We start from the raw sequence: 26,256 nt of genomic DNA on the forward strand, positions 1-26,256 counted from the left end.
TTGGGGAGCTGGTTTTCCCCCACATTAAAAAGCGACCTTGTATCTAACTCTGCCCTCATGGGGAGGCAAGTAAACAAAAAACTCTCTATAGTTCTTTTCTATCTATAATATTTCTACCTATAATAATCTCATTCATAGTTCGTCATGTTCGTATTTTCAATATTTCCACATAGTATGTTTCGAATCAGTAAACTGCTAGACAAAATCACTTCCATCAAATACAAAAAAGAATCTATCCTCTTCATACTCATTTCTTAATCCTCTTCCTCTTTTCTTATCCCCCCCCACTTTCTCTTTTTCTTGCCGTGTTTTAACAAACATACACATCACTAAACAACTACTACAACATTTCACAACGCTAATATTATCATGGGATTATATTACAAGATTGAAAGAGAAAAGGGGGAGACGCAAGAGGATATTTTTGGTACTAGAATATTGTATAGAGCACCAAAAGAAAGCGTAGATAATGATAAGATAAGGCCGTAACAATTACCCACTAATATGGCATCGAGAGGTCCCACCAAAGGCTACTGCGTGGTCCAAAACCCATTCAACAAATGGCAATACAGCAAACTCAGTACTTTGTACCTGCTGGTAGTACGGCCTCTTTAGTGGTTAATTCAAGGTTCGGTTTCCTGACAAGCAGATAACGTCAGTCTAGTTAAAACGTTTACATCCAGCACCCTTACTAGTGGTATGGCTACAAGGACATAGAAACAGAAAATTTCCGACATCTCAGTCGACTGCCCACGCAAAAATACTGCCAACCTAGAATACAGCTATTTCTTTTCCCCTTAATCCCTTAGAAATAAAATTCATCCCAGGGGTAACACTGATAGCAATTCATACACCGATACATTGTCCTCATCATTGAGTAAAACAAAAGTGAAGCAGGACACAGACAGAACGTCACACTGGAGATAATATGCACACCTACTGCTTCATTACCAAGTGGGGCCAATATAGTTATTGTCGGGTCTCTCAACAATTCTATGGGATGAATACACCCGTAGATTTGATGATATCACCGGGGTAATATCTCGTAAAACTCGATGCCTAGACGGCGGCCTCCTATGCGACGACTCAATAGCACACGATTGACTACATCAGTCATTGCGATTGGAACAGAAATGTTGTGTTATGACTGGATTAAGGGGGAGACAAGAGGATATTTTTGGTACAAGAATATTGTATTGAGCATTAAAAGAAAGCACTGATAATGTGGTGATGCCTATGTAAAAAAAAAAAAGTAAAATACCGTTCAATACTAAGATCTCGTACATTTATTTTCGACCTCATATAAATAGGAACATCAGCAATCTTAGAATAAATCTTAAGAAAAAATGGTCAACTATTGATTAATTGCACAAAGTCTACAGAAACGTAAGAAGAGAAGAGGTTGAAGTAGTCAGATTCAATATAGTGCATACATATACTAATCATAAACATTTACTGCATACGAAGAGTCGCCAGTATCTGCTTCATGCCAGAAATCATATACAGTTTAGCACATACTAATGTAGTGTCACTCTCTAAAAAATTGGAAAAATACTACGATTCAATAAACCTAAATGTTCTAGTCAAAAATACCTTATGAAATTTACACTGCCTTAAAAATACCTTAGCAGACTCGTCGGTATCCTACGTTAATGACGCCTCAAACGATTAGCAATAAACTAATTCTTATTCAAAAAGAAGGTAAAGCCTGGCAATTTAGATGTACTTGAATAGAGAAGAACCATGCCTCAGCCCGACAGAAACGAAGCTAGTGTCGGACTGATTGTTAAAGACGAATCCCCGACTGGTATGAACCTCCATATTGCACATATATACACTCTTTCTAAACATTTATTTGGTGGTGAAGAATTCTCCGTTTTGTGTTTCATTTCATATACAGTTAAGCTTAAACTAATGGAATGTCGCGAATTAGAACAAATTCAAATGATTTTAAGAATCTGTTCAAAATACTAATTTAAATAACATCTTTCATTAAAGAGATTGTGCGATTCAATAAATGTGTACTGCAAATATAATCTAATATACAAAAGGCCATATGTCTGTCTGTCTGTCTCCATATATTCAAACTCTATCACTGTGAAACTAAAAGCCGCAGAACGGGGTTAGGAGTTTAAAATGGTTGGATTTTTATGGGCCGTTCTTTTATGGGTCTTTGGCCGGTTAAAATTGTTTTTAAGGGGTCAAAAATGATTCAAAATTAAAAAATCGTTATACATTTTGTACATTCATCTTAGTTTATTTTTAATTTTTAATTTTTAATCAGTTCATTTGCGTGTCACGTTGGTACAGTGGTAACGTCACCAGCTTTGAATAGTACAGTTTTGCTTTTGGTTTCGATTCTTTCTGATGACACCCAAATACTATTTTTACTTTTGAAATCACGCCTATAATAATATATACGAAATCTGGACGGATTAAAATATAATATTTAAGCGTGTTTTACGACCAAGCAAAGCCCCCACCCCGCTCGTATATCATAGTATATCATTAAATCTATCTATACACATATAAAGTAGAGTTATTTGTCGCACTGACATTATTATTTAAAGTTCATTTTTTCTATTTAAAAATTATTTAAAAGGAACTCTTTGATAGACTGTCATGGATATGAAAGCTACTTTATAAAGGTGAACTTATTTGCATATTCCACGGTTAAAATTGTTTTTAAGGGGTCAAAATGGTTCAAATTTGAAAAAAAAATCGTTATACATTTTGTACATTCATGTTAGTTTATTTTTAATTTTTAATCAGTTTATATGCATGTCACGTTGGTAAAGTGGTAACGTCATCAGCTTTGAATGCTAGTGTTTTGCTTTCGGTTTCGATTCTGGCTGGTGGAACCCAAATACTATTTTTGACTTTGGAAATCACGTCTATAATAACTATGAAATCTGGACGAATTAAAATATCATATTTAAGCGTATTTTATGACCGGGCAAAGCCGGGCATCTCCCCCACTTAGTATATCATAGTATATCATTAAATCTATCTATACACATATAAAGTAGAGCTATTTGTCGCACTGACATTGGTATTTAAAGCACAATTTTTCTATTTAAAAATTATTAAAACCGAACTTCTTAATTTACTCAGTCATGGATATGCGATCGCCTTTATAAAAGTTAACCAATTTGCATATTCTTTGGAAAACAAATGTTCATTAATTAATTATTTTTTATGGTTTCTTAATGAATAATTTGATTGATTTAACTATTACGCACAATTCTAGTTATGCATATTTTTTTCAAAGATTTCACGTGCTATGAACAGAACCCTCTTATTGATGTGACAAGTATTCAATTGTAAAAAAGTTTTATCCAGAATATATATGTTATGTATCAAGCATACATTATAAACATCTATGATATAAATCTCACATGTCTGTTTAAATGTGTGTATGTATGTATGTATGTGGGCATCGCAAAAACTTTTTTCCCACGGTCTTTTCCTTCTTCTTAGCAGTATGGGTTCGAGCCTGCCTACCTACTACCACTTCTTCTTTTTTTTTTTTTTTGCTCAACACACACTTCCAAACACCCGGGCACCGCCGGGTACCTAGGCTAGTTTTATAATAAAGTGCACTTACTTTTGCATTCCCTTACTTTCTGCATGAGTAACGACTTTTCTTTGCTTGTTTTTTACCATGCTTCATTGTTAACTTCCGGTAGTCTCAGAGTATAATGACAGGTTTGCAGCAGATTTTTTAGCATTCAATTTCAAACAACCCAGATTATTTTTCATTAATCAAATATTATTGTTTAATTAATTTTTAATCAACATACATGTTTTTCTATTTTCAAACATAATAATTATAATCATACACATTACAACATCGGATAATTTGTGTACATCTTGCAATAGCAGTCATAGAGTCAAACATAAGTTTCGCAGCAGAAATTAACAGAGCAGTTTGGTAGAGACTTATTTACATATTATATATATATATATTTATATATATATATATTTATATATATATATATATATATATATGGATCTTATATATACAATATATCTATAAAACATAGTAATTTGTATATCACTTCCCAATATGCTCAACCCAAGATAGGGAGCATTAAAATTACTACACACACACACACACACACACACATATATATATATATATATATATATATATATATATATATATATATATATATATACATAGTAAGGAGTCTACACGGTTCGATTAACGTTTCAACATTTTTAAGCTTTGCACTCATATTGAGCACTTTTGAAGAGATATTTTAGTTCAGGTAGACTATATACCGGAATGTAAGTAATGTATTTATGCACACACACACATATGTGTGGTACGGTCTTTACATTACTGCTCTGTCAATTTTTAGTCTATCGACTTGAAACTTGATATATGGGGTATTTGGATCCGTGGAAGAAAATCGGTTTGATTTTTAACTGGAAAAAGTAGTTGCTAAGAGATCCTAATAAAAAAATTGGAACTTGGTAAACGTAATTCGACGTAATGTATATGCTTTACATATGCGCAAATATACATTTAACTGCATTAATTTGTCAAGTTTTGATATGCATGTGCCGTTAGTTCAGATGGTTGCGAATAGGGTTAGAGACGTAAATGTTTTGGTTTCAATTCTAACTGATGACACTGAAGTCATATTTTTTAAACTTTTCAAATCATTACTATATATTAGGTATAATATAATAATCAATGGAGACTTAGCTTTATAATAAATACGAAATTTGTAGAAATTAAAATATTACATTTAAGCTATGGAAAGTAAAAGACTAGTTGTTAAAACTGGAAAAGAAAAGGACAAGATATTCTAGTAAAAAATATTAATACATTTATAACTTCAAATATTGCAGCATAAAAAATTATTTTTAAATTATATATAACATTATCTAAAAAATTCTTAATGCTGCAATATTTTAAGTTATAAATGTATTAATATCTTTTACTAGAATATCTTGTCCTTTTCTTTTCCAGTTTTAACAACTAGTCTTTTACTTTTCCATGTTTAAGCTTAACCATATTACTTTTCATGCTCGCATTTTTTTACTGCAACACACACACACACACACACACACACACACACATATATATATATATATATATATATATATATATATCTGAGGACCAAATACCTCTTTCAGACCATCATAGAAGGCTTTCATGTTCTTGCTGTCAGCAGCTCCCTGCAGTGCAATTGCCTTATTGTACCACCATTGTTCTTTCATAGCTCGGAGAGCTCACTGTACTCGCTCTACCCCAAGAAGCAAGAACACGAAAGCCTTCTATGATGGTCTGAAAGAGGTATTTGGTCCTCAGAAAAGTGGTGCTTCCCCATTAAGCACAGCCGATGGAGAGCCATTGCTGACTGATAAATCAGATATTCTCAATCGTTGGAAGGAGCACTTTGAAACTGTCTTAAACACCTCATCTGTCATTGACAGCGATGTTTTGTCCTCTATTCCTCAGAATCCAAATATTCCAGAATTGTCATTGGAACTTGCTTATCAGGAGGTATGGGAATCCATCAAACAAATTGCTTCTGGCAAGTCCCCATCACCAAAGGATCCAATTCCGCCTGAAGTGTACAAGCATGGTGGGCATGTGCTGGTAAAAAAACTCCATGCTCTCTTTGTAAAGATATGGAAAGCAGACCGAGTTCCACAGGACTAAAAAGATGCCTGCATCAAACATCTCTACAAAAATAAGGGAGTCAAGAATGTCTGTGACAACCATCGGGTGATATCTCTGCTTTCAATTGCAGGAAAGATTCTGGCTAGGCTCATTCTAAACCGAATCATAAATCGTCTCGTTGATAAGGTGTATCCAGAGTCCCAGTGTGGGTTTCGGTCGGGTTGCGGCACCATTGACATGATATTTCCCTTACGTCAGGTGGCAGAAAAGGTCCGTGAGAAAAATCAGGAATTGTATATGGTGTTTGTTGACCTGACGAAGGCCTTCGACACTGTGAATCGCGATGCTCTTTGGCAAGTTTTAAGAAGGCTTGGTATTCCAGAAAACATGCTGAACGTGATCATTTCCTTTCACGAGGGGATGAAGGCCAGTGTTGTCTCAGATGGTATGATGTCTGATCCATTTGATGTTACGAATGGGACCAAACAGGGATGTGTAATGGCGCCAGTCCTCTTTGCGCTCTTCTTTTCACTAATGCTGAAACATGCATTTGATGATTTGGACACTGGTGTCAAGTTTCAATTTCGGTCATCCGGTGGCTTATTTAACCATCAACGGTTTAAGGCCAAGACTCTTCTTTGCACCGAAATTATTCGCGACTTGCTCTTCGATGACGATGCCGCACTGGTAGCCACGTCCTTTGAGGAAGCCCAGGTTCTTCTTGATCGATTTTCAGCCGCGTGCAAGGCCTTTGGCCTGACAGTTAGCATAAGGAAGACTGAGGTAGTGCATCAGCCACACCCTACCCCAAAACAAGTTGAAGACGTAAAGCAAAATCCACCAGAGTATAGATTTCCTGCACGCAAGCTGAAAGTCGACGGTCATGATATCAATTATGTCAAGTCCTTTCCTTACCTTGGTAGCAAGATGAACCAGGGCGGTTCTCTTGATGATGAAATTGTCAACAGGATTGCTAAAGCCACTTCTGCCTTTGGAAATCTTCGCCATCGCTTGTGGAACGAAAGGGGTATTCGACTAGACACAAAAATCCTTGTCTACCGTGCTGTTGTTCTTTCCATTCTTCTTTATGGATCTGAGTCATGGACTCCATACAGACATCACATTAATCAGCTGGACGTTTTCCACAAAAGCTTTCTACGCTCCATATGTGGTCTTAGCCTCCGCGACAAGGTATCAAATGCCGAATTATTCACAAAATGCAAAATATCTGACATTGAATTATTCCTTATTCAATCGCAATTGCGATGGGCTGGTCATGTATTGAGGATGCCCGATGACAGAATTACAAAAATTGCGATGTACAGTCAATTTGAGGCTGGTAAAAGAATTGTCGGACGTCCTTGGCTTAGGTACAAGGACAAGTTGAAGAGTAACTTGTCTGCAGTGAACATACCATACAGGAGTCTTAAAGATGAGGTGAATGACCGAAAAGGTTGGAGATCAAGGTGTTTTGAAGGTCTCCAGAGGTTTCAATCTGAAAGCTTAAGGCAACTGAAAGAAAACAGAGTAAGAGCAAAACGACTACCAGCCGAACCAATATCTGCAGCATTAAATCCACATTCATGTTCTATTTGTGGCCTTGCCTGCAAGTCCCTCGCTGGACTAAAAAGTCATCAGATGCAAAAGCATAAATGAGTTTTAGAAATATGGGTTGTCCGAACCTCATACGTCGAAATCGACGGGAGAGTCCATCATATATATATATATATATATATATATATATATATATATATATATATATATATATATATATATATAGATAGATATATATAACTTCAGAATAATGTAATACAATAAATATATAAATTCGGAATAATGTAATGCAATAAATCTGCTGGCATGTAAATCCAAAGACAATCCCAGCTAAATAAAAATTGCTCAATATACCAGACAGAGCAAATAAATCATAAGTTAGAAATTTAAATTTTATGATATAAAACAGTTAAATTTCAAATCTAGAATTTTTATTATATGCAAGACAAGGAATACTTTATAATAAGTATATTCACTTAACTTATAGGTTTTCGATGTTTCCTCAGAGGAAAATATATTAGCAAATATTATAATGGTTTATACCCAATTTGCTAAACGTAATAAACATAGAAAATCATAATTAAAAGTTTGTAAAGTTTTTAAATCATAAAGTAAGGAAAATTATATATTGGTTAAGAATGAAAAGGATATTGAACTTAATATCCAAATTGAATGGTAAATCCTGAAGTGAGAGTATTTGGTAGCAGGGAGGTAAAATAATCCAATGCGTATCGTAAATCTTTCAAGGCACAAAGTAATAATCCGAAGTATATTTGCTATATGATATATATATATATATATATATATATATATATATATATATATATATATATATGTATATGTATATGTATATGTGTGTATGTGTGTTTATATATATATATGTATATATATATGTGTGTGTGTGTGTGTGTGTGTGTGTGTGCGTGTGTGTGTGTGTGTTATATGTTTTGGTTTCAGTTTCGATTCAAGCTGATGCACTCAAGTCATATGGATATATTTTTTTATTTTTGAAATCGCAACTTTATAATATCGACAGAGCATTAAGCTTATAATAATATATACGAAATCTGCAAGAATTAAAATATTATATTTAAGCGTACTTTACGACTGGGCTGCGCCGGGTGTCTCTACTAGCTTAGATAAATACTTTTGCAGTTTTAACAAGAGTACTACAATGATATCAGAGCGTCTCCATTTACGCTGAACATCTACAGAATGGCAACATCAATATATTACATATTAATGAGTCCCCTGTGGAATTTTCATAGGCTCCGCTAGTATAAATAACTATCCTTCTTTAATAAATAACCAATTGGTGAGCTAGACGAAAATGAGTGGATTCAGCTTTAAATAACATGGAAATCGTTGATATCTTATAAAACAAAGAACTATTAGTAGGAGATTAATTTTCTATCTAACTTTTCATTGCTTCACAATGAAAATAAAATACAAAACGATATTTGATTTTATCTTACCTACTAATATTCCATACGTGAAAATCAACGTTTCTACATTGGGAGCAAAAGAACTGGCAACAGCTGATGCAGCGGCAACTATTCCTCCAACCATCATAATCTGTCGATGACTTGCTTTGAACATTAGCGCAACTGATACCAACGGACCTGGAAAATATATTGAGATTGTTTAATTAAAATACAAAAGACATTTGGATTCTAAAGACGATAACTTTGTCATTAGTTTTTAGTGTTGTTTTTATTTCAATTGGACAATTAAAGATAGCTGTACTTTATTTCAATTGGACAATTCGAGATAGCTGTAGTTTATTTCAATTGGACAATTAAAGATAGCTGTAGTTTATTTCAATTGGACAATTAAAGATAGCTATACTTTATTTCAAGTGGACAATTCAAGATAGCTGTAGTTTATTTCAATTGGACAATTCGAGATAGCTGTAGTTTATTTCAATTGGACGATTCGAGATAGCTGTAGTTTATTTCAATTGGACAGTTAAAGATAGCTATACTTTATTTCAAGTGGACAATTCAAGATAGCTGTAGTTTATTTCAATTGGACAATTCGAGATAGCTGTAGTTTATTTCAATTGGACAGTTAAAGATAGCTATACTTTATTTCAATTGGACAATTCAAGATAGCTAAACATTATTTCAATTGGACAATTATATATAGCTATACATTATTTCAATTGGACAATTAAAGATAGCTATAGTTTATTTCAATTGAACAATTACAGATAGCTAAAAATTATTTCAATTGGACAATTAAAGATAGCTATAGTTTATTTCAATTGAACAATTCAACATAGCTATACATTATTTCAATTGGACAATTCAAGATTGCTATACTTTATTTAAGAAAAAGAACTGGCAATAGCTGATGCAGCAGCAATTATTCCTCCAACCATCATAATCTGTCGATAACTCGCTTTGAACATTAGTGGAATTGATACTAACGGACTTAATAAAAATATATTGAGATTGTCTCATTTCAGAAACTCTCATTAGAATATAACAAAGCTAAGCTGCTTTTTATAAAGTATTGTTTATTGATTTTACACTTTTTATTTCATGTCAATTTTGAAAGAATTAGAATAGTAAGGTTAATAAAATAAAAATTGAAATTAAAACTTAAGCCCTAAGCTGTTATTATCATCTCAATCGGCTACGTGCTAAAGTTTGATTACGGTTGTTTAACAATACAAGTTTCGCAACAGATAACATGAGCATTAATGAATTTTACTAAATAAAAACGTAACTTTTTTCTTATATTAACAGCCTTATAGTCTCTGAATAAAAAATATTTTATACTCAAAACATTTAAGGCAAACTACCCTAAAAAGTATTTTTAAAAGCTTATTCAAACAATATACGAACGTACAAAAAGTAATGTTTTGATGACACTTGACTTCACAGAATTCAATATTTTCTAATTTCATAATTAATCTTTGTTTTCGTGCAGTTTTTAACGTTGCAAGGCGAACATGTTTAGAATGTTTGCTTGAAAACCGGCATTCTATTTGAGACGTACATCTTGATCTTCCCATTGATAGTTAGTATCTTGTTGTACCTATTTACTATGCCTCCCCACGGGACAGAATTAGACACCAGGGTCGTTTTTTAACGTGGAGAAAAGGTACAAAAATAAAAATTGTCTCAGTCGTGAAGGATTTCTCCTCCACCGAAAGAGAACAAGAAAATGAAGTGCAGCATCTGAAGCACAGATACTACACTTTGATCTTGACCATTGTAGCAGACTTATTTGTCAAGCAAGTCATGTCTTTGTCTGAAAATGTTAATCTTGTTAAGTTGATGATCATGCCAAACTCTCTGCATGCGAATATAATAAAGCTAAACTCCTTTTAAAAAACATGGTTTATGAGTCTCTTCAACGAGCCGAGGAGTCCCTTCAATACTTCGTCAGTGTTGTATCATCAGCGATCATCTCACGTGTGATTAAAAAAAAGTATAGTTCTCAGTGTTCGTACTACTTTCTACAGTCCGACCAACTCAGTTCGATTCCAAGGGCTCGATTGCCCTGCCCTCTCTACTTCACGTTTTTCATAACGTCTTTCTAGGAGCAAAGCCTCATTAATATGGAAATCAACCTGCCACCCCCCACGGCCTTTAAAGATCATCTCATAAGCTCGTGCCCAAATTTACATTCACATCAACTTAAAACAATCACTAGGCTTTACAAGCTTCTCAAACCACCGCTAGACACTACAAGCTTCTAAAAAAACGCTAGGCAATACTAGTTTCTCAAACAACCGCTAGAGACCACTAGCTGTTAAAACAACCACTAGACTCTATTAGCTTCTCAAACAACCGCTAGACTCTATTAGCTTCTCAAACAATCGCTAGACACTACTAGCTTCTCAAGCAACACCTGGACACTATTAGCTTCTCAAACAACATCTAAACACTAATAGCTTCTTAAACAACTGCTAGACTATTATAGCTTCTCAAAAAACCGCTAGACATTACTAGCTTTTCAAAAGAAAAAAGTAGACACTACTAGCTTCTCAAACACAGCTAGAGCCTACACGCTTCTCAGAAAATAGCTATACACTACTAGTTTCCTAAACTACCGCTATAAACTACTATATTCTCAAAAAACCGCTAGATACAATTAACTTTTCAAACAACCGCTAGACACCATGAGCTTCTAAAACAACTGCTAGATTATTAAACACTCGCTAGACATGACTAGATTAAAAAACATTTGCTAGGCATTACTAGATTAAAAAAACACTAGCTACACACTACTAGCTTTTAAAACAACCGCTAAACACTAAAAGCTTCTTTTTTTTACATGGGGGTCACCAATTATCAAGGCCCGGAGACAACTCAGGGATAAGGGTTATTGCGTGTACAGTAATCAATGAGACAATATTGTAGTAATCATTAGTATTGGAGATTTGATAAAGTGTCTTACTTAAGGGGGCGGTTTGTCAGGAATTTGTTTATGTTGGACTTGAAGACATCCAAGTTGTAGTCAGGTGGGAAACATGCGCACGGAAGAGAGTTCCGCAATCGTGCACTTCTGAGAAAGAAGCTCTGCTCATGGAATCTACATTTGGATTTAGGCACAGATAAAGAATGGGGAAAATTATTGACAGTAGTTTCATCCAGACGGGTGTTTCTCGTGAAAGATTGGCGAGAGGGGACGAGAGATTGGAACTCAGACGAGCACTTGCCATGGAAATAACGCTAAAAACCGCTAGACGAGCACTTACCATGGAAATAACGCTAAACACCGCTAGACATTAGCAGCTTCTAAAACAACAGCAAGACATTACTAGCTTGTGAAACAACAGCTAGACACTCCTAGGTTTAAAAAGAACCGCAAGACACTACAAGCTTTTATATAAAAAAAAACAGCTACACACTAGTAGCTTTCTAAATAAACGCTAGACGTTACTAGGTTCTCAAAAAATAGCAAGACACTACTAGCTACTCAAACAATCGGGAGATACTACTAGCTTCTCAAACAAACGCTTAAAGCTACAAGCTTCTCAAACAACTGCTAGACACTATGAGCTTTTCAAACAATAGGTAGATACAACTCTCCCCTCATACAACCACTAGCTTTTAAAACAACTGAAACAACCGCTAGAAAGTACAAGCTTCTAAAATAACTGCTAGACACTGCTAGCTTCTCAAACAACTGCTAGACTCTACTAACTTCTCAAACAACTTCTAGACACTACTAGCATCTAAAACAACCGACAGCCACTACTAGGTTTTCAACAAAAAAAAACGCTTAACACTATTAGCTTCTCAAACAACCGCTAAACAATACTGGCTTCTACGAACAACCGTAACACACTACTAGCTTCTCAAAGGATAGCTAGATACTACTAGCCTTTCAAACAATCGGTAGACACTACTAGCTTCTCAAACAACAGCTAGACACTAGTTGCCTCTAAAACAACTGCCAAACACTACAAGCTTCTCCAAAAATAGCTAGGCACTACTAGCTTTTCAAAAGACCGCTAGAAACTATTAGCTTCTCAAACAACATTTAGATACTATTACCTTTTCAAACAAAAGTTAGACATTTCTAGCTTCTCAAACAGCTGCTAGACACTATTAGCTTTTCAAACAAAAGCTAGAAACTACTAGCTTGCCAAAACAACTGCAAGACATTATAAGCTTTCCAAATTATGGCTAGACACTACACGCTTCTGAAACAATAACTAAAAACTACTAGCTCCTCAAAAAATTTCAAAACACTACTACCTTCCTAAACCAGACAATTACTCAATTAATCGCAAGATACTATGAGTTTCTCAACACACTAGACGCTACTGGCTTCTCAAACAATAGCTAGAAATTACTAGCTTCCGAAAAAACCGCTAGACAATACTAGCTTCTGAAACAACGGTTAGAAACTACTAGCTTTTCAAACCATCTCTATTTGCTTCTCAAACAACATCTAGAAACTACTAGCTTCCTAAACAGTCGCTAGACACGACTAGATTCTCAAATAATTGCTAGATACGACTAGATTCCTAAAGATGCGTTAAAAACTACTAGCTTCTAAATACAAAGCTACACACTACTAGAATCTCAAACAATCGCTAGAAAGTAATAGCTTCTCAAACATTTGCTAGAAATTATTAACGTTTTAAACAATATATAGACATTACTATCTTCTAAAACAACCGCTTGATACTACTAGCTTTCTAAAAAAACCGTAGACATTTGTAGCTTCTAAAACAACCGCTACACACTACTAGCATTTATACAACCGCTAGACTCTACTAGCTTCGCAAACAACAGCTAGATAATATTAGCCTTTCAATAAATATCTAGACACTACTAGCTTCTCACACAATAGCTAGACACTACTAGCTTCCTAAACAATAGCTTGACACCACCAGCTTCCTAAACAACCGCTAGACACTACTAGTTTCTCAAACAACCGTTAGACACTAATAGCTTATAAAAATTAGCTAGGCTCTAGTAGCTTCTCAAACAACCACAAGACACAACTATTTCCTCAAACCGCTAGATACTACTAACTTCTCATTAACTGCTAGAGAGTACTAGCTTCTCAAAAAACTGCTAGACACAACTAGCTTTTCAAACAACCGCTGGACACTACTAACTTCCTAAACTACTTCTAGATACTCATAGCTTTGCAAACAATTGCTAGACACTACCATATTCTTACACAACCGTTAGATACTACTCGCTTCCTAAACAACCGCTAGACACTACTAGCTTCTCCAACAACCGCTAAATACTACTTGATTTTCAAACAACCGCTAGACAATACAAGCTACTACAACGACCGCTAATTATAGCTTTTTAAACAACCGCTAGACACTACAAACTTCTCAAACAATAGCTAGACGCTACTAGCTTTTCCAACTACCGCTAGATATTCCTAGATTCCTAAATAATCGCTAGACTCTACTAGATTCTCAAACAACCGCTGCACACTACTAGCTTCTCAAAACCGTTAGAGACTACTCGCTATTCAAACAACCTCAGAAACTACCAGCTTTTCAAACAATAACTAGACTACTACATTCTTAAAAACCGGTAGATACTATTCGCTTCTGGAACAGCCGCGAGACACTATTAGCTTCTACAAACAACTGTTAGACACTGCTTGTTTTGCAAACATCTGCTAGACACTACTAGCTTCTCAAACAACTGCTAAACACTACTTTCTTTACAAACAAACGCTGGATACTACTAGCGTTTTAAACAAAAGCTAGACTCTATGAGCTTTTCAAACAATAATTAGACACTACTACTTCTCAAACAACAGCTACACTACTAACTTCTCAAAGCACCGTTAGACCCAACTCGTTTCTCAAAAAGCTGCTGCTGTTGTACCAGTATTCAAGAATTCTGGCGAAAGAACTGACCCATCAAATTATCGCCCCATTAGCCTCCTCCCACTTTTTGCCAAAATATTTGAGACCATAGTTAACCATGCTCTAGTCCGGCACCTTACAGATGCTAAACTTCTGATTGACAAACAATATGGATTTAGACAAGCCCGTTCCACAGGTGACATCCTCACTGTAATCTCTGAACATATATACCATTCACTGGACAAAGCGGGGGAGGGCAGAGCGGTAGCTCTAGATATATCTAAGGCTTTTGACAGGGTATGGCACAAGGGTCTCCTCAGGAAACTTAAATCATACGGTATCACTGGTAGAATACTTAGCATAATTAAATCCTTCTTAGATAAGAGAAAAATCCAGGTTGTCCTCGGCGGTCGAACATCTAAACAGTGTGATATAAATGCGGGAGTGCTTCAGGGGTCTATTCTTGGACCTCTATTGTTCCTGATATTTATTAATGACCTCCCCGACAAAACTGCCTCTGAGATGGGTATATATGCTGATGACGCTACACTCTATAACAGGCATGACAGGAAAACAAATGAACACATATCTAAAGAAATGGCAAAAACACTAGAGGATGACCTCCAATCTGAAGTGGAATAAGGACATAAGTGGATGGTCACATTCAATGCTGCCAAGACTAAACTGGTTTCCTTTAATAATTGCAAGAAACCTTCTCTGCCACCAATAGCAATGGCCAGTGACTCCCTGTCTGAGAGTAACTCTTTCAAACTACTTGGCCTAACGTTCACAAGAAACATGAGCTGGAACAATTATATTGAAAACATTGCCCGGGCCGCTGCGAAAAAGGTAGGCTCTCTCTACCGTGCTAGAAAACTACTGACACCTGAAAGTATCCTGTACCTCTATAAGGCCACCATTCGCTCATGTATGGAATATTGTTGTCAAATTTGGGCTGGTGCATCTGCTACTAATCTCTCGCTCCTTGACAAGGTTAAAAAAAGAGTCGCCAATCTGATAGCTCCTGAACTGGCATCTAAGCTTCAGCCTCTGTCCCATCGACGAAACGTTGCATCCCTCTGCTTGTTCTACAAGTATTTTAATGGTGAATGCTTTGAAGAACTGCAGACACTTGTGCCCCCACGACGTAGACACTCTCGACAAACCCGACAGGCAGCTAAATCCCACCCCACACAGTAGAGGTCCCTAGATGTAAAAGATCTTTCTACTCCAGTAGTTTCTTCTCCAGAACCGCTAGACTCTGGAATTCCATTCCAGGTCCCTGCTTCCCAAGCTGTACTGACATGCAGAAGTTCAAGTGCAACGTGAACCGACATCTTGCTGCCCAAATCCCTACATAGTGCCCCAAAAGTTGCTGCTCCTGACAGTAGCCCCCTACACCAAAGTGGCAATGTGCCTTGTTTGGGGTTAAAATGTAATTAAAAAAAAAACTCTACTAGATTCTCAAACAACCGTTAGATACTACTAGCTTTTCAAACAATAGCTTGACACTACTAGCTTCTAAAACAATAGTTTTACACAACTATCTTCCTAAACAGCCACTAGGTACCACTAGCTTCTCAAACCACCGCAAGACACTACTAGCTTCTCAAATAATAGCTAGACAATACTAGCTTTTCAAACAACCACTACACACTACTTACTTCTCCAAACCTGCAAGACACTACTAGCTTCTCAAAGACCCGCTATGCACTACTAGCTTCTCAAACAATAGCTAGACACTACTAGCTTCCTAAACAACCGCCAGACACTATTAGTTTCTCAAACAGCCGCTAGATTCTACTAGATTCCCAAACAATAGGTAGACACTACTAGCTCATTAAACAATATTAGACACTACTAACTTTCTCAAACAACCGCTAGACACTACTACAAAAGGGTTATATTTATCTTTACCAAAATTGAGGTTGAGTTGGCAGGATCTCTGGTTACCGCAAACCGTGTTAAACTCAGAAAAAAATGATAGAAGCCATCCTTCACTTTCCTATCCCTACAAATATCACTGAGATCAGGTTCTAATATAGACTTGTGAATCAGATGCTGTATGCCTTTGCACAAGCAGAAGTAATTGAGCCCTTCCGAAAGCTATTGAGGACAATGAACAGAAATGTCTATCGGGAGGTAACACTTGGGCGCCTATTCATAGAATCAAAGAGAGTAATGGTTAAGAGAATTTAGAAATGTATCCTAACGTTAAAAATGAACAATGACAAGACTGGCGAAAGATTACAGCAAAATAGGAATATCCTACTTCCTGTTTCATAAACACTGCAAATATGAGGATGAATTGAACATGAGTTGTGGAGATGGTCATTAAAAACTTATTCTGGCTGTATCCTGTTTTATAAATGACGTAGAATCGCGATATGCACCTGTGGAATGAGAAGCTTATCTACGCGTTGGAATCCTACTCGAATACTATTTATACTCGGATAATCGGATTTGCTGAGAACAGCGGGTCACTAAAAAATATTTTACGAACCAGGCTCCGGAAAATATTTTGAAAAAAATGTTAAATTAAAAAGAAAGATTACTAATGTACAGATTCCGGATAAAACATCGTCACGGAAAACTTTATTTAGCTCCTGGTTTTTGCATCCCGATACCCAGCAGATACCTCAAGAAAAATGCCAAAATTATCGAGACTGCAGTCAAAACCGCTTTCATGTCGATATAAGAAAATGATCCTAAATTGAAAGTTATTACAAGTGTTGTGACAACAGAATAATCTTTTTATTGTTTTGACTCTCGCGTATATATATATGTTAATATCTTATGTCTTTGTATAGACTGATGTGGTTCTCGCTTGATTAACTGTGTCTAACTGTGTCGGATATATACTCGAGAGTCAAAAGAATGAAAAGAATATTCTGTTGTCACAGCTCTAGTTATTAGATAGGAAATTATCTGGCTGTCGTAGCAACAGATAAAGAATGCAGAACCTTAAGAGATATAATAGAAAATTCTTCGCCCAGTCTCGCAACGACCCCCACCCCCATAGCTCGAGTTTGCTGGCCTATACATGGAGAATTATAATGCCTAGAAAAAGTCATTATCAACGGCAACACAATCCTCAGTAACTTCGCGCAGAGGTACTGGAATCCCTTCACTCCACACATCAAAACGTACACGATATGTTGGTAAATGCAAGACAACGATTGCTTTGGCCGAGTTTGAAAACTAACATCAAGCAAGACAGATCCCAGTGCCGTAGTTGCAATACAATTACGAAAACACTTTGAAAAAGAGTTAAAAACATATTTAATTTTGAAAAGGAAGCACAAAATAAGTGGATAGTCTTTAATCCGCGGAGTTCTGAAGAAGTACTGTCCTTCTCATCAGAGGGTATGGGTTTAGCAAAATGCGGGATCGGATTTTGCTTGCAAAAGGATTTAATGAAACCACAAGTAAGTCATAGATCTTACTTGATAAAAAATAGTGAAGCAGAGGGAATAGGGGGAAGAAAAAGGTGATTTCACGTGAATGGATTTTCTGGTAAAAAGTAAAATATCCAATGACGGTAAAATCCAAAAAATTGATTAAATTTTCATTTCCACAAGTAAAATCAAAACAGACCATCCATTCACGTGAAATCACCTTTTTCTTTCCCCTATTTCCTCTGCTTCACTATTTTTCACAAAGTAAGATCTATGACTTGTAGTTTCATTAAATACTTTCGCAAGGAAAAATCCGATCCTGAATTTTGCTAATCCCTACGTTCTGATGAGAAGGAAAGTATTTCTTCGAAACTCCGCGGATTGAGGACTATCCACTTTTGTGCTTTCTTTTGAAAATTAAATATGTTTTTAAGTATTTTTCCAATTGTTTTTTAACATGTTTTATTAACTACTTGTTCTTATTATAAGCTCTATCTCCTATGTGGTTTTATCGAGCTTTTACATCTAGTTGAGACTACTTTATAAATATTAACATTTTGATATTTATAATATAGTTTAGATTTGCCATCTTGGATTATCTTGGTAAACTTAATTGTAATTCTTATTTCATATATATATATATATATATATATATATATACTCGGGTTTTTTTTATATTCAAAAGTAATGGACTAATGAATTCAACGAGGTTGTTAGATAGTGCTCAATAAAAAGAGCTGAAAATAATACTTGTTTATTGTTATATAAACATGCTCACATCCCGCTGCTACAAATAGCCACTTGTTTCAATCAAACAACAGATATCATCAGGCAGCGACTTGACTATTCAAAAGTTCAATGAATAATATAACAATAAACAAGTATATATATATATATATATATATATATATATATATATATATATATATATATATGTATAAATATATACTTTATGGTACACGCTGCTCAATATACTGGATGGGTGGCAGTGGCCCTTATGACGTCGGGGAGCGGCAAAACTGTATGCGACACCTTGAAGATTTAGGATGTGCCTAAAGAAATATCTTCTGGTGGAGGACCGCTGTTTGAGTCCCAGAAGTACGACTCATTTTTTTAGGAACTGGGTATTTTTTTAGGAACTGGGGTATATGGAAACGTATCCAGACTATTACACTCAAAATAACAGCCGCGCAATTAGCTGTTAAAACTGTTCCTGACTGTAATACTATACGGTCGAGTCATTAAAGACCACCTTCCTGTCCTTAGGGAATGATATCAAATACGGAAACGCTGGAAAGAAATAGGCGATCTAAGGGAGTTGGCAAATACTAAGAGGCGTACGCGGAACGAGCAGAAACTCTAAGTCGAAAACATTGTCCAGATCCAGAACCAGGATGGTAACTACACGCGTCGATGGAGGAAGTACGGCGAGGATCGTGGAGACACTTGAGAACTGATAGTACCTAGTGCGGATAGATGAGAGCAATTAAGTAACACTATGCAACCGCCGGTGCGCGTGTAATTGTGAGGCAAGGGTTGCGCAATCCCTAACCACACCTCTCCTGAATGGGCACTACTTGAGTTCAGTGACAAAAAGAAGTCCAGGACGACTGGAAACAATGCCGAGATAAGCGGAGAACACATACAGCACATGGAAGTCCCAAATGGTCACCCATCTAATACTGGCCAGGTTCATCGTTGCTTAACTTCGGTGATTCGACGGGAACCAGTGTGTCAAATGTGATTATACTGCATATGGTCACAAATGCGCGAAAAAACACGAAGAGTCATATGGTTTTAATACAAAGACCTCGTGAAGTTATCTCCCTTAATAACAAGAAGTAACCAGGGAGTGATTTCCCCTATAAATAGAGGACAGATGAGAGCAGCCATTTGCTTTTTTGTGTGGATCTTACATTTTCTCACTTTACAAATCTAAAAATGGATGTAGTCATGGTCAAATTGGTGCACACGTCAGGATTTCACTTTCCACTGTTGATCGTGTTAATTCACTTATTTACTACATAGGGAAATTAACCAATCTAATCTTGCTGAAATCGATGAGGAGACTCCATAATCAATGATAATCAGTGTGTATATTTACGCTTGTCGTGTCTGTCTATGTTATTTTATGTATGTAATTGACAAATATACTTACCTCCAAACATTATCGCACCCGCAATGATTGAGAAAACGATTGTAGTTTTTGAAAAGGATTCGTTGAAAAGCTTAAGTAGTTCTATGAGCAAAATGCCATTTATTGAAGTAGTTCCTGGAACTGTACAGTTTGTTAAAAAACATGCGAGACATACTACCCATCCCCAACCACCATCTGGAGGTCGTACTTCCGTTTCCGGTTGGTTAGCAACGTCGACTTCCGGTGTTTTTGCGTCCACCTTTCTCATCCTACACGGCATCTTGTTGATTTACCTGGTAAAAGATGATACGAAAAATAATGGAAAGCGATCATGTTTTGAAAATCTTTAGATCATCAACATCATATCGTATGAATCCGAAGATTCTATTTTTGGCATTGGTTTCCCCGATATTGTTCTAGTCAGAATTCTTTCTAGAAAGACATTAGTGATTACAGGAGGGCTACGTGAAGGTTGTTAACATCTTGAGTGAAAGTTATCTTTGTGAAACAAACTGGATTCGAACTTGAAGCATCCAGATCATCAGTCCGTGTCGTTAACCACTATGCCACCGTCACCTTCCATATTTTAGATGAAGATTGACGATTTGGAGTCTTTAAATTATTAAGACTACTATCCTCATTTTAATTGTTATTTTCGCAACGTTCTTGCAGATGTAAACTCCCATATTCTTCAGGTACATCATTTCAAACTCGGGAATCTTCATGTCGCATTTGGCAATCTCTATAAAAACTAGTAGGCCGCCGTCGTAAACTACGCTTAAATATGATATCTTTATTAATGCAAAGTTCGTATTTATTATTATATTATATTGAGCCATGACAGTCAACGAACTGGGCTCATCACTTAGGCACATCCGAACGCAGCTCATACTTCAACATCAAGTAAATGTTTAATAACTTAAATCAGTTCAACAATAAGAGTCATTTTGTCCTTTTGTCCACTAAAGTTAATGCATTTTATTTTTTATAATTTATTTTCTATTCTTTCTTCTTCTTTCTTGGACGCAATTGAACATTTTAACAAAATTCTATTATTACAAATACACATATGTTTTTTTCCTCGTGGACAAATTGAACATTATTAACACAAGGAACGCGGTCATCGAATCAGCTAATAAATAGGCCAATTTCACAATCGGATTTCAGCGCGGTTTGCTTGATGTGTGTTAGTTAATATAATCGCTTGTGAGCGGGGCGTTTGCTCTGTTGGCAGAGTACTTGCCCCGCGTGCAAGAGGTTCGGGTTTCGAGTTCGGATGTGTCTAACTGATGAGCCCAAATGAGTGCGAAACTTCAGTCTTTGACATCCGATTATGTGACTGTCATGGCTCTTCTGGGCTACGACATTGTTTGGCTGTGGAGATTGTTATATAATCTTTCGTATTCTGAAAATGATTGTATATGTATAGAATTTTTTTTGCAATAATTCTAGAATTCTTGCATGTTTTTTTTTGTTTTTTTTTAATACAAAAGAATTATTTCAGTTCAACAATAAGAGTCATTTTGTCCATTTTTCGATTAAAGTTAATGCATTTTATTTTTATGATTCATTTTTTATTCTTTCTTCTTCTTTCTTGGACACAATTGAATATTTTAACAAAATTTCATTATAACAAATACACATATGTTTTTTTTCCCTCCTGTGGACAAATTGAACATTATTAACACAATTTACACATTTTTAACAACACATATATGTTCCTTTCTCTTCATCTTTTCTTGCGTATATCTCAATGCATATTATTTTTTTTTCACGGCAAAACGTCGGTGGTATTTTCATCGCAATTTAAAATTGACATCGAAGAAGACAACGTCCGATAGTATATGCATGCTGCTGCTTAAGTTAATGCTTAATTTTAACTTTACTACCATTCCAATTACTTTGTTGGGACGGAAGGCAGCTCTATCTTTTCCCAAGACGTCAGTTGCATGAACCATGAAAATAAGACATATTTTTTCTTGTATTATTTTATAGGATGGTGTTCGCAATTTCCCTGAACTAAATACAAAGCATCTTTCTTAAGCAATTCACTCCCTCCTGTCCTGTTCATCCTCTCCCCACTACTAAACTTCGTACTAACTCTATTCACGGCAGGTTGGTCCCTATTCCTATTCTCCTGCACTGCATACGACGGATATGAACAGCTGATTTCATCTGTACTGTTTGCACGTCCCACCCTCATGCTCCGTGTCACGATTTTTCGTTCCATCAACGGTACGTCAGATTCCTCATCCGACCCCTGTCATTGATGACGACTCTTCCGCATTGGATAATCAGCTTCGTCTGTGGCTGGTTTGCTGTCTAAATCACTAGCTTCCCTTGGAAAAAACAATGCAGCTTTCCTTAATGGCCTCCTTGTAGTGGGAATCTCCCACTCCTCGATAGACGCTGCCCGGAGGTGTTCTGCATGTGCATTCATTACAGAACCCTATAATTGGTCCTTAATATGAGACTGGACCAGTCATTTCGATTACTACGTAGTATGGTTTCTACTCTAAATCTAACTTACCTCGCTTTTGGTGATTTTTATGCTGAGTCACTAATCTTAAATTCGACAGCCTTCGTTTTCTTATTTGAACTATCTATCATTTTTTTCTGACATTCTTAATATTGTTCCTAACTAAAGTGAAGGTCCGATGCATTTCTTGTAGAGCGATTTTATGATTTTTCATCTCCATAGTATACTCTACGGGGTCTTAGAATGTTGTCCAATGGCAGGATAACATCTCTATTGTAGAATAAATAATAGGGTGAAAATTTTGTGGTTTCGCTCACATGAAACCTGACAGCTGCTAACATTTTATTCATGTATATGTCCCATGACTGTTCATTGTCCCCTATTTTCCTCGCCAGAACATCATGCATCGTTCTATAGAACTTTTCGACTTTGCCATTACTCAAGGGGTGATAAGACGATGTCGTCACATGATGAACATTGAGATCCTCTTCTGCCTTTTTCATTACTTTGTTTATGTTCTCAGGCCCATTATCAGTTAAAGGCTGCAGTGGTTCCCCGAATCTGAGAAATATCTCATCAACCAATAGATGCACTACTGTTTCTGCGTTCTTATTAGGAACCGTAAAAGCCTCTGACCAACCACTGTACATATCTATAAAAGTCACTATGTTCTGGTTACTTGATAGAGTTTTTGGATAAGGCCCGGAAACATCTAACGCTAGTTTAGCGGAAGGAAAAGGAATCAAATTGTATTTCTGCATTTGAGGTTGCTGTTTCCTGAAATTTCTGGTTTGGAACGGAATACATTTACATATGTATTCGTTTATTTGTTTAAATAAACCAGGCCAGAAATATTTTGCTTAAATAACGTCTAACGTTTTTTTTTCCACGCCCATATGACCATTATCATCGTGGTATTGAACTAACGCCCTTTTCCTAACATGCGACGGTACATATAGCCTAATCACTGGTTCGTCGTCGGATTGCGACAAGTAATATACTACATCGTCCATTACTATGCACCTCTCATTATTCAAAATGAACAGTGGAAAACGTTTAGACCCTTTCATTTTTACTATTGTATTTGCTACTGAAATACCACTAAGATCACTAGGAAATCCTCTATTTCCCCTACCTCGTACTCCAGTCCCTGCCCGTTTTTAATACCCGTACACGCCGTGAAAGTATGCAGGTGCTGGGGGTTTAATGTGTTTTTTTTTCTAACCTTACTATTGCCGAGATATGAGCATCTTCCTCTAACGCTACGTATTCATGGCCTATTTTATCGCCCCTAAGACGAAGTACATCCTCACCCCATTTTGCCTAAGCCAGTCCCGACCTAGTATTATATTCCTATTGAGATTTTTTCGCAACAAAGAAATCATAGTGGGTGAATTGAATTCCTAACCTTATCCTTAATCGGGTGATACCTTCCACAATTAATGGGGACCCACTAGCTGTCCCTACATGAATTGTTTTACTACGTAACTCAGGTCTCTATATAAGTGTTTTAAAAACGCAACTTTTTATGACAGAAACCTCTGCGCCAGTATTCACTAAAGCCCTAAGTTTGTTTCTATCTATTTTAATTGAAACGAAATTCGCAGCGCTCACGTTACCGATTACATGCGTCGGTATGCCTTCGTTCTGTTCGTCGGGCGTTTTCCTGGCGGCGTTGTTTACAATGTCTTCGCATGTGGCCCACCTTACCACAATGGAAACACCTTATAACCTGCATAGCTTTTTTCTTTTTCTCTAGTTTTATATACTGGGGGCCCCATCTTCTCTAATTGATTCCCTCTTTTCCATCTATCTTTTTGTTTTGTTAAATTAGCTGGACCCACGACTTCGACTTTAATCCACCGTCTCGTATGACAAACCTCTATGGGTTCATCTTCGTATTCATGGCTTGAGTTAAGACGAATCTTCCATCCCACTTCTGATAAGGCTTTCTCATAAGCTGGTTCATCCCTCATTACATCAATTTTTACCTCTTTATCTCTGACGCCTTCTATAAAAATCCTAGAATTTGTTTTTTAACTAATGCATTACCTGCATTTATCGCACTATATAATCCTCCTGCTAATCCCACTATTCTCTGCATATAGTCTTTAATTCCTTCTTCTCTACCTTGCCTCACATTAGCTAATTTCACTATAGAATTGTTGGGATTCGCGACTATCCTGTAATAACAAAAAAAAAAAAAATTAATAAAAAAAAAACAAGGTAAAGACGAGAAAAGAAAAGTTCGATTGAATTTTATGATTAATTTTGTAAAACAATCAAGAATTTTTAAACGAAAGGTTTAAATGTTGTTTTTTCGTTATATATATATATATATGTGTGTGTGTGTGTGTGTGTGTGTGTGTGTGTGTGTGTGTGTGTGTGTGTGTGTGTGTGTGTGTGTGTGTGTCTTATGAAGTTGAATGCGGGATCTCATTCCGATTTATGAAGCTTTCTACAAAACTAATGATTAACGTTAATTTGTTAACAAGGTGTTAACAAATTAGTAGGAGCAGCAACAGTCAAGAAATTAGTAAGAGCAGCCTCAACTATGAAAGCGACAAGATAGCAGCAGCAGCAGTAGCAGCAAACGACGGCAACAAGATTTACAAATTTTTACAAATACTCAACTCTGATTGATTCATTTCTACCAGTTTTATTGACTATCAAAATCCAACTTCGACCAATCAGAAGAGACTTGCCGCGGGAGCCGGGCACCTGCTAAATCTGTATAGATAGAGAGTACCCAAGCTCATCGAGGAGCACTAGCTTGAGGGCGCCCGGTGTATGCCACACGCACTCTTGTCAGTTCAGAAATCAACTGCAAGATAAAGTAGGGAAGCCAACTTTAACCCTGGCCAACAACAAGCACAGATGAAAAGTACTTCAAACTTCACAAGTCAACCACCGGTCAATTCTTACTTCCTCGGTAGAGTCCACTGGTCAAATCCCCAGCCCCCTTCGCGTGGACCGCACAAGGAATTTCTGCGAAATGGCAATTTAAAAGATCAAACAAATATTTGAAGACGTTATAACACGATCAGCCGGTCTCTGGCGTATGACCGGCCGCAGGTGTAACACTAAATATTTTAGAAACGGTCCCATGAAGATGTGAAGTTGTTAGGGTTTGTCTATCAAGAAGAAAAGCATTACTGAGATGATAGATGTGGGTGTGTGGCTCCTCCATTCTCTCAAGTTGTGGCATTCTGGTTGGAATCTTCTTTCTTCGTTCTCTGGACCGCTTCGTTGTTTAATGGAGACATTTATGGCAGACACAGGAAAACACACAACAGGACACAATCGTAATATATATGAAACATAACTATTTTATTTTACATTATGTATACAATATATATTACAAAAACTGTTACAATTTACATATCTCCAAAATTAAACTAACTATGCTTAACTAGTGTTGAAGGAAAGGGGTGCCCCCTCTCGTTTATGGAGAGACAGATATATGCGTGCTTACCACATGTTGTCCAGACGAAAAAGAGGCCGATCAAGGAAAGGGAATTCTGGGGTTGCATTTCTGTGTATTTCTATGCTTATGACCAAATCACCACCCGGCCATGCTGAAGAGTATGTTAACAACCGTGGCACTGAGATAAAGTGCCACAACGCTGCTACGTCCAAACCGGTGATGACTGCTGTATATCTATCGCTAATCCCAAAACAAATTTTCGAAGACGCTGCTACTATAAATACTGATATTACCAAACCAATGACTAC

At 36.4% G+C, this 26,256-nt stretch overlaps 1 protein-coding gene across 5 annotated transcripts in view; it reads right to left on the reverse strand.

Annotated features, from left to right (window-relative positions):
* LOC145278024 (monocarboxylate transporter 9-like) overlaps nt 1-26,256 on the reverse strand; it is a 63,749-nt gene that overhangs the window by 33,418 nt on the left and 4,075 nt on the right. For 4 of the 5 annotated variants that reach the window (XM_080130232.1, XM_080130229.1, XM_080130231.1 and 1 more), the window contains exons 2-3: nt 20,064-20,335; nt 8,671-8,817 (exon numbers count right to left, since the gene is read on the reverse strand). In XM_080130232.1, the coding sequence (XP_079986358.1) occupies nt 8,671-8,817; nt 20,064-20,322 (406 nt within the window). In that variant the 5' untranslated portion in view covers nt 20,323-20,335. The remainder of the gene's footprint in view (nt 1-8,670; nt 8,818-20,063; nt 20,336-26,256) is intronic. The other variant, XM_080130233.1, reaches the window with a different exon arrangement.

Source organism: Euprymna scolopes, chromosome 6 (genome assembly GCF_053919585.1).
Source record: "Euprymna scolopes isolate OS-2025 chromosome 6, ASM5391958v1, whole genome shotgun sequence".
Taxonomy (NCBI): domain Eukaryota; kingdom Metazoa; phylum Mollusca; class Cephalopoda; order Sepiida; family Sepiolidae; genus Euprymna; species Euprymna scolopes.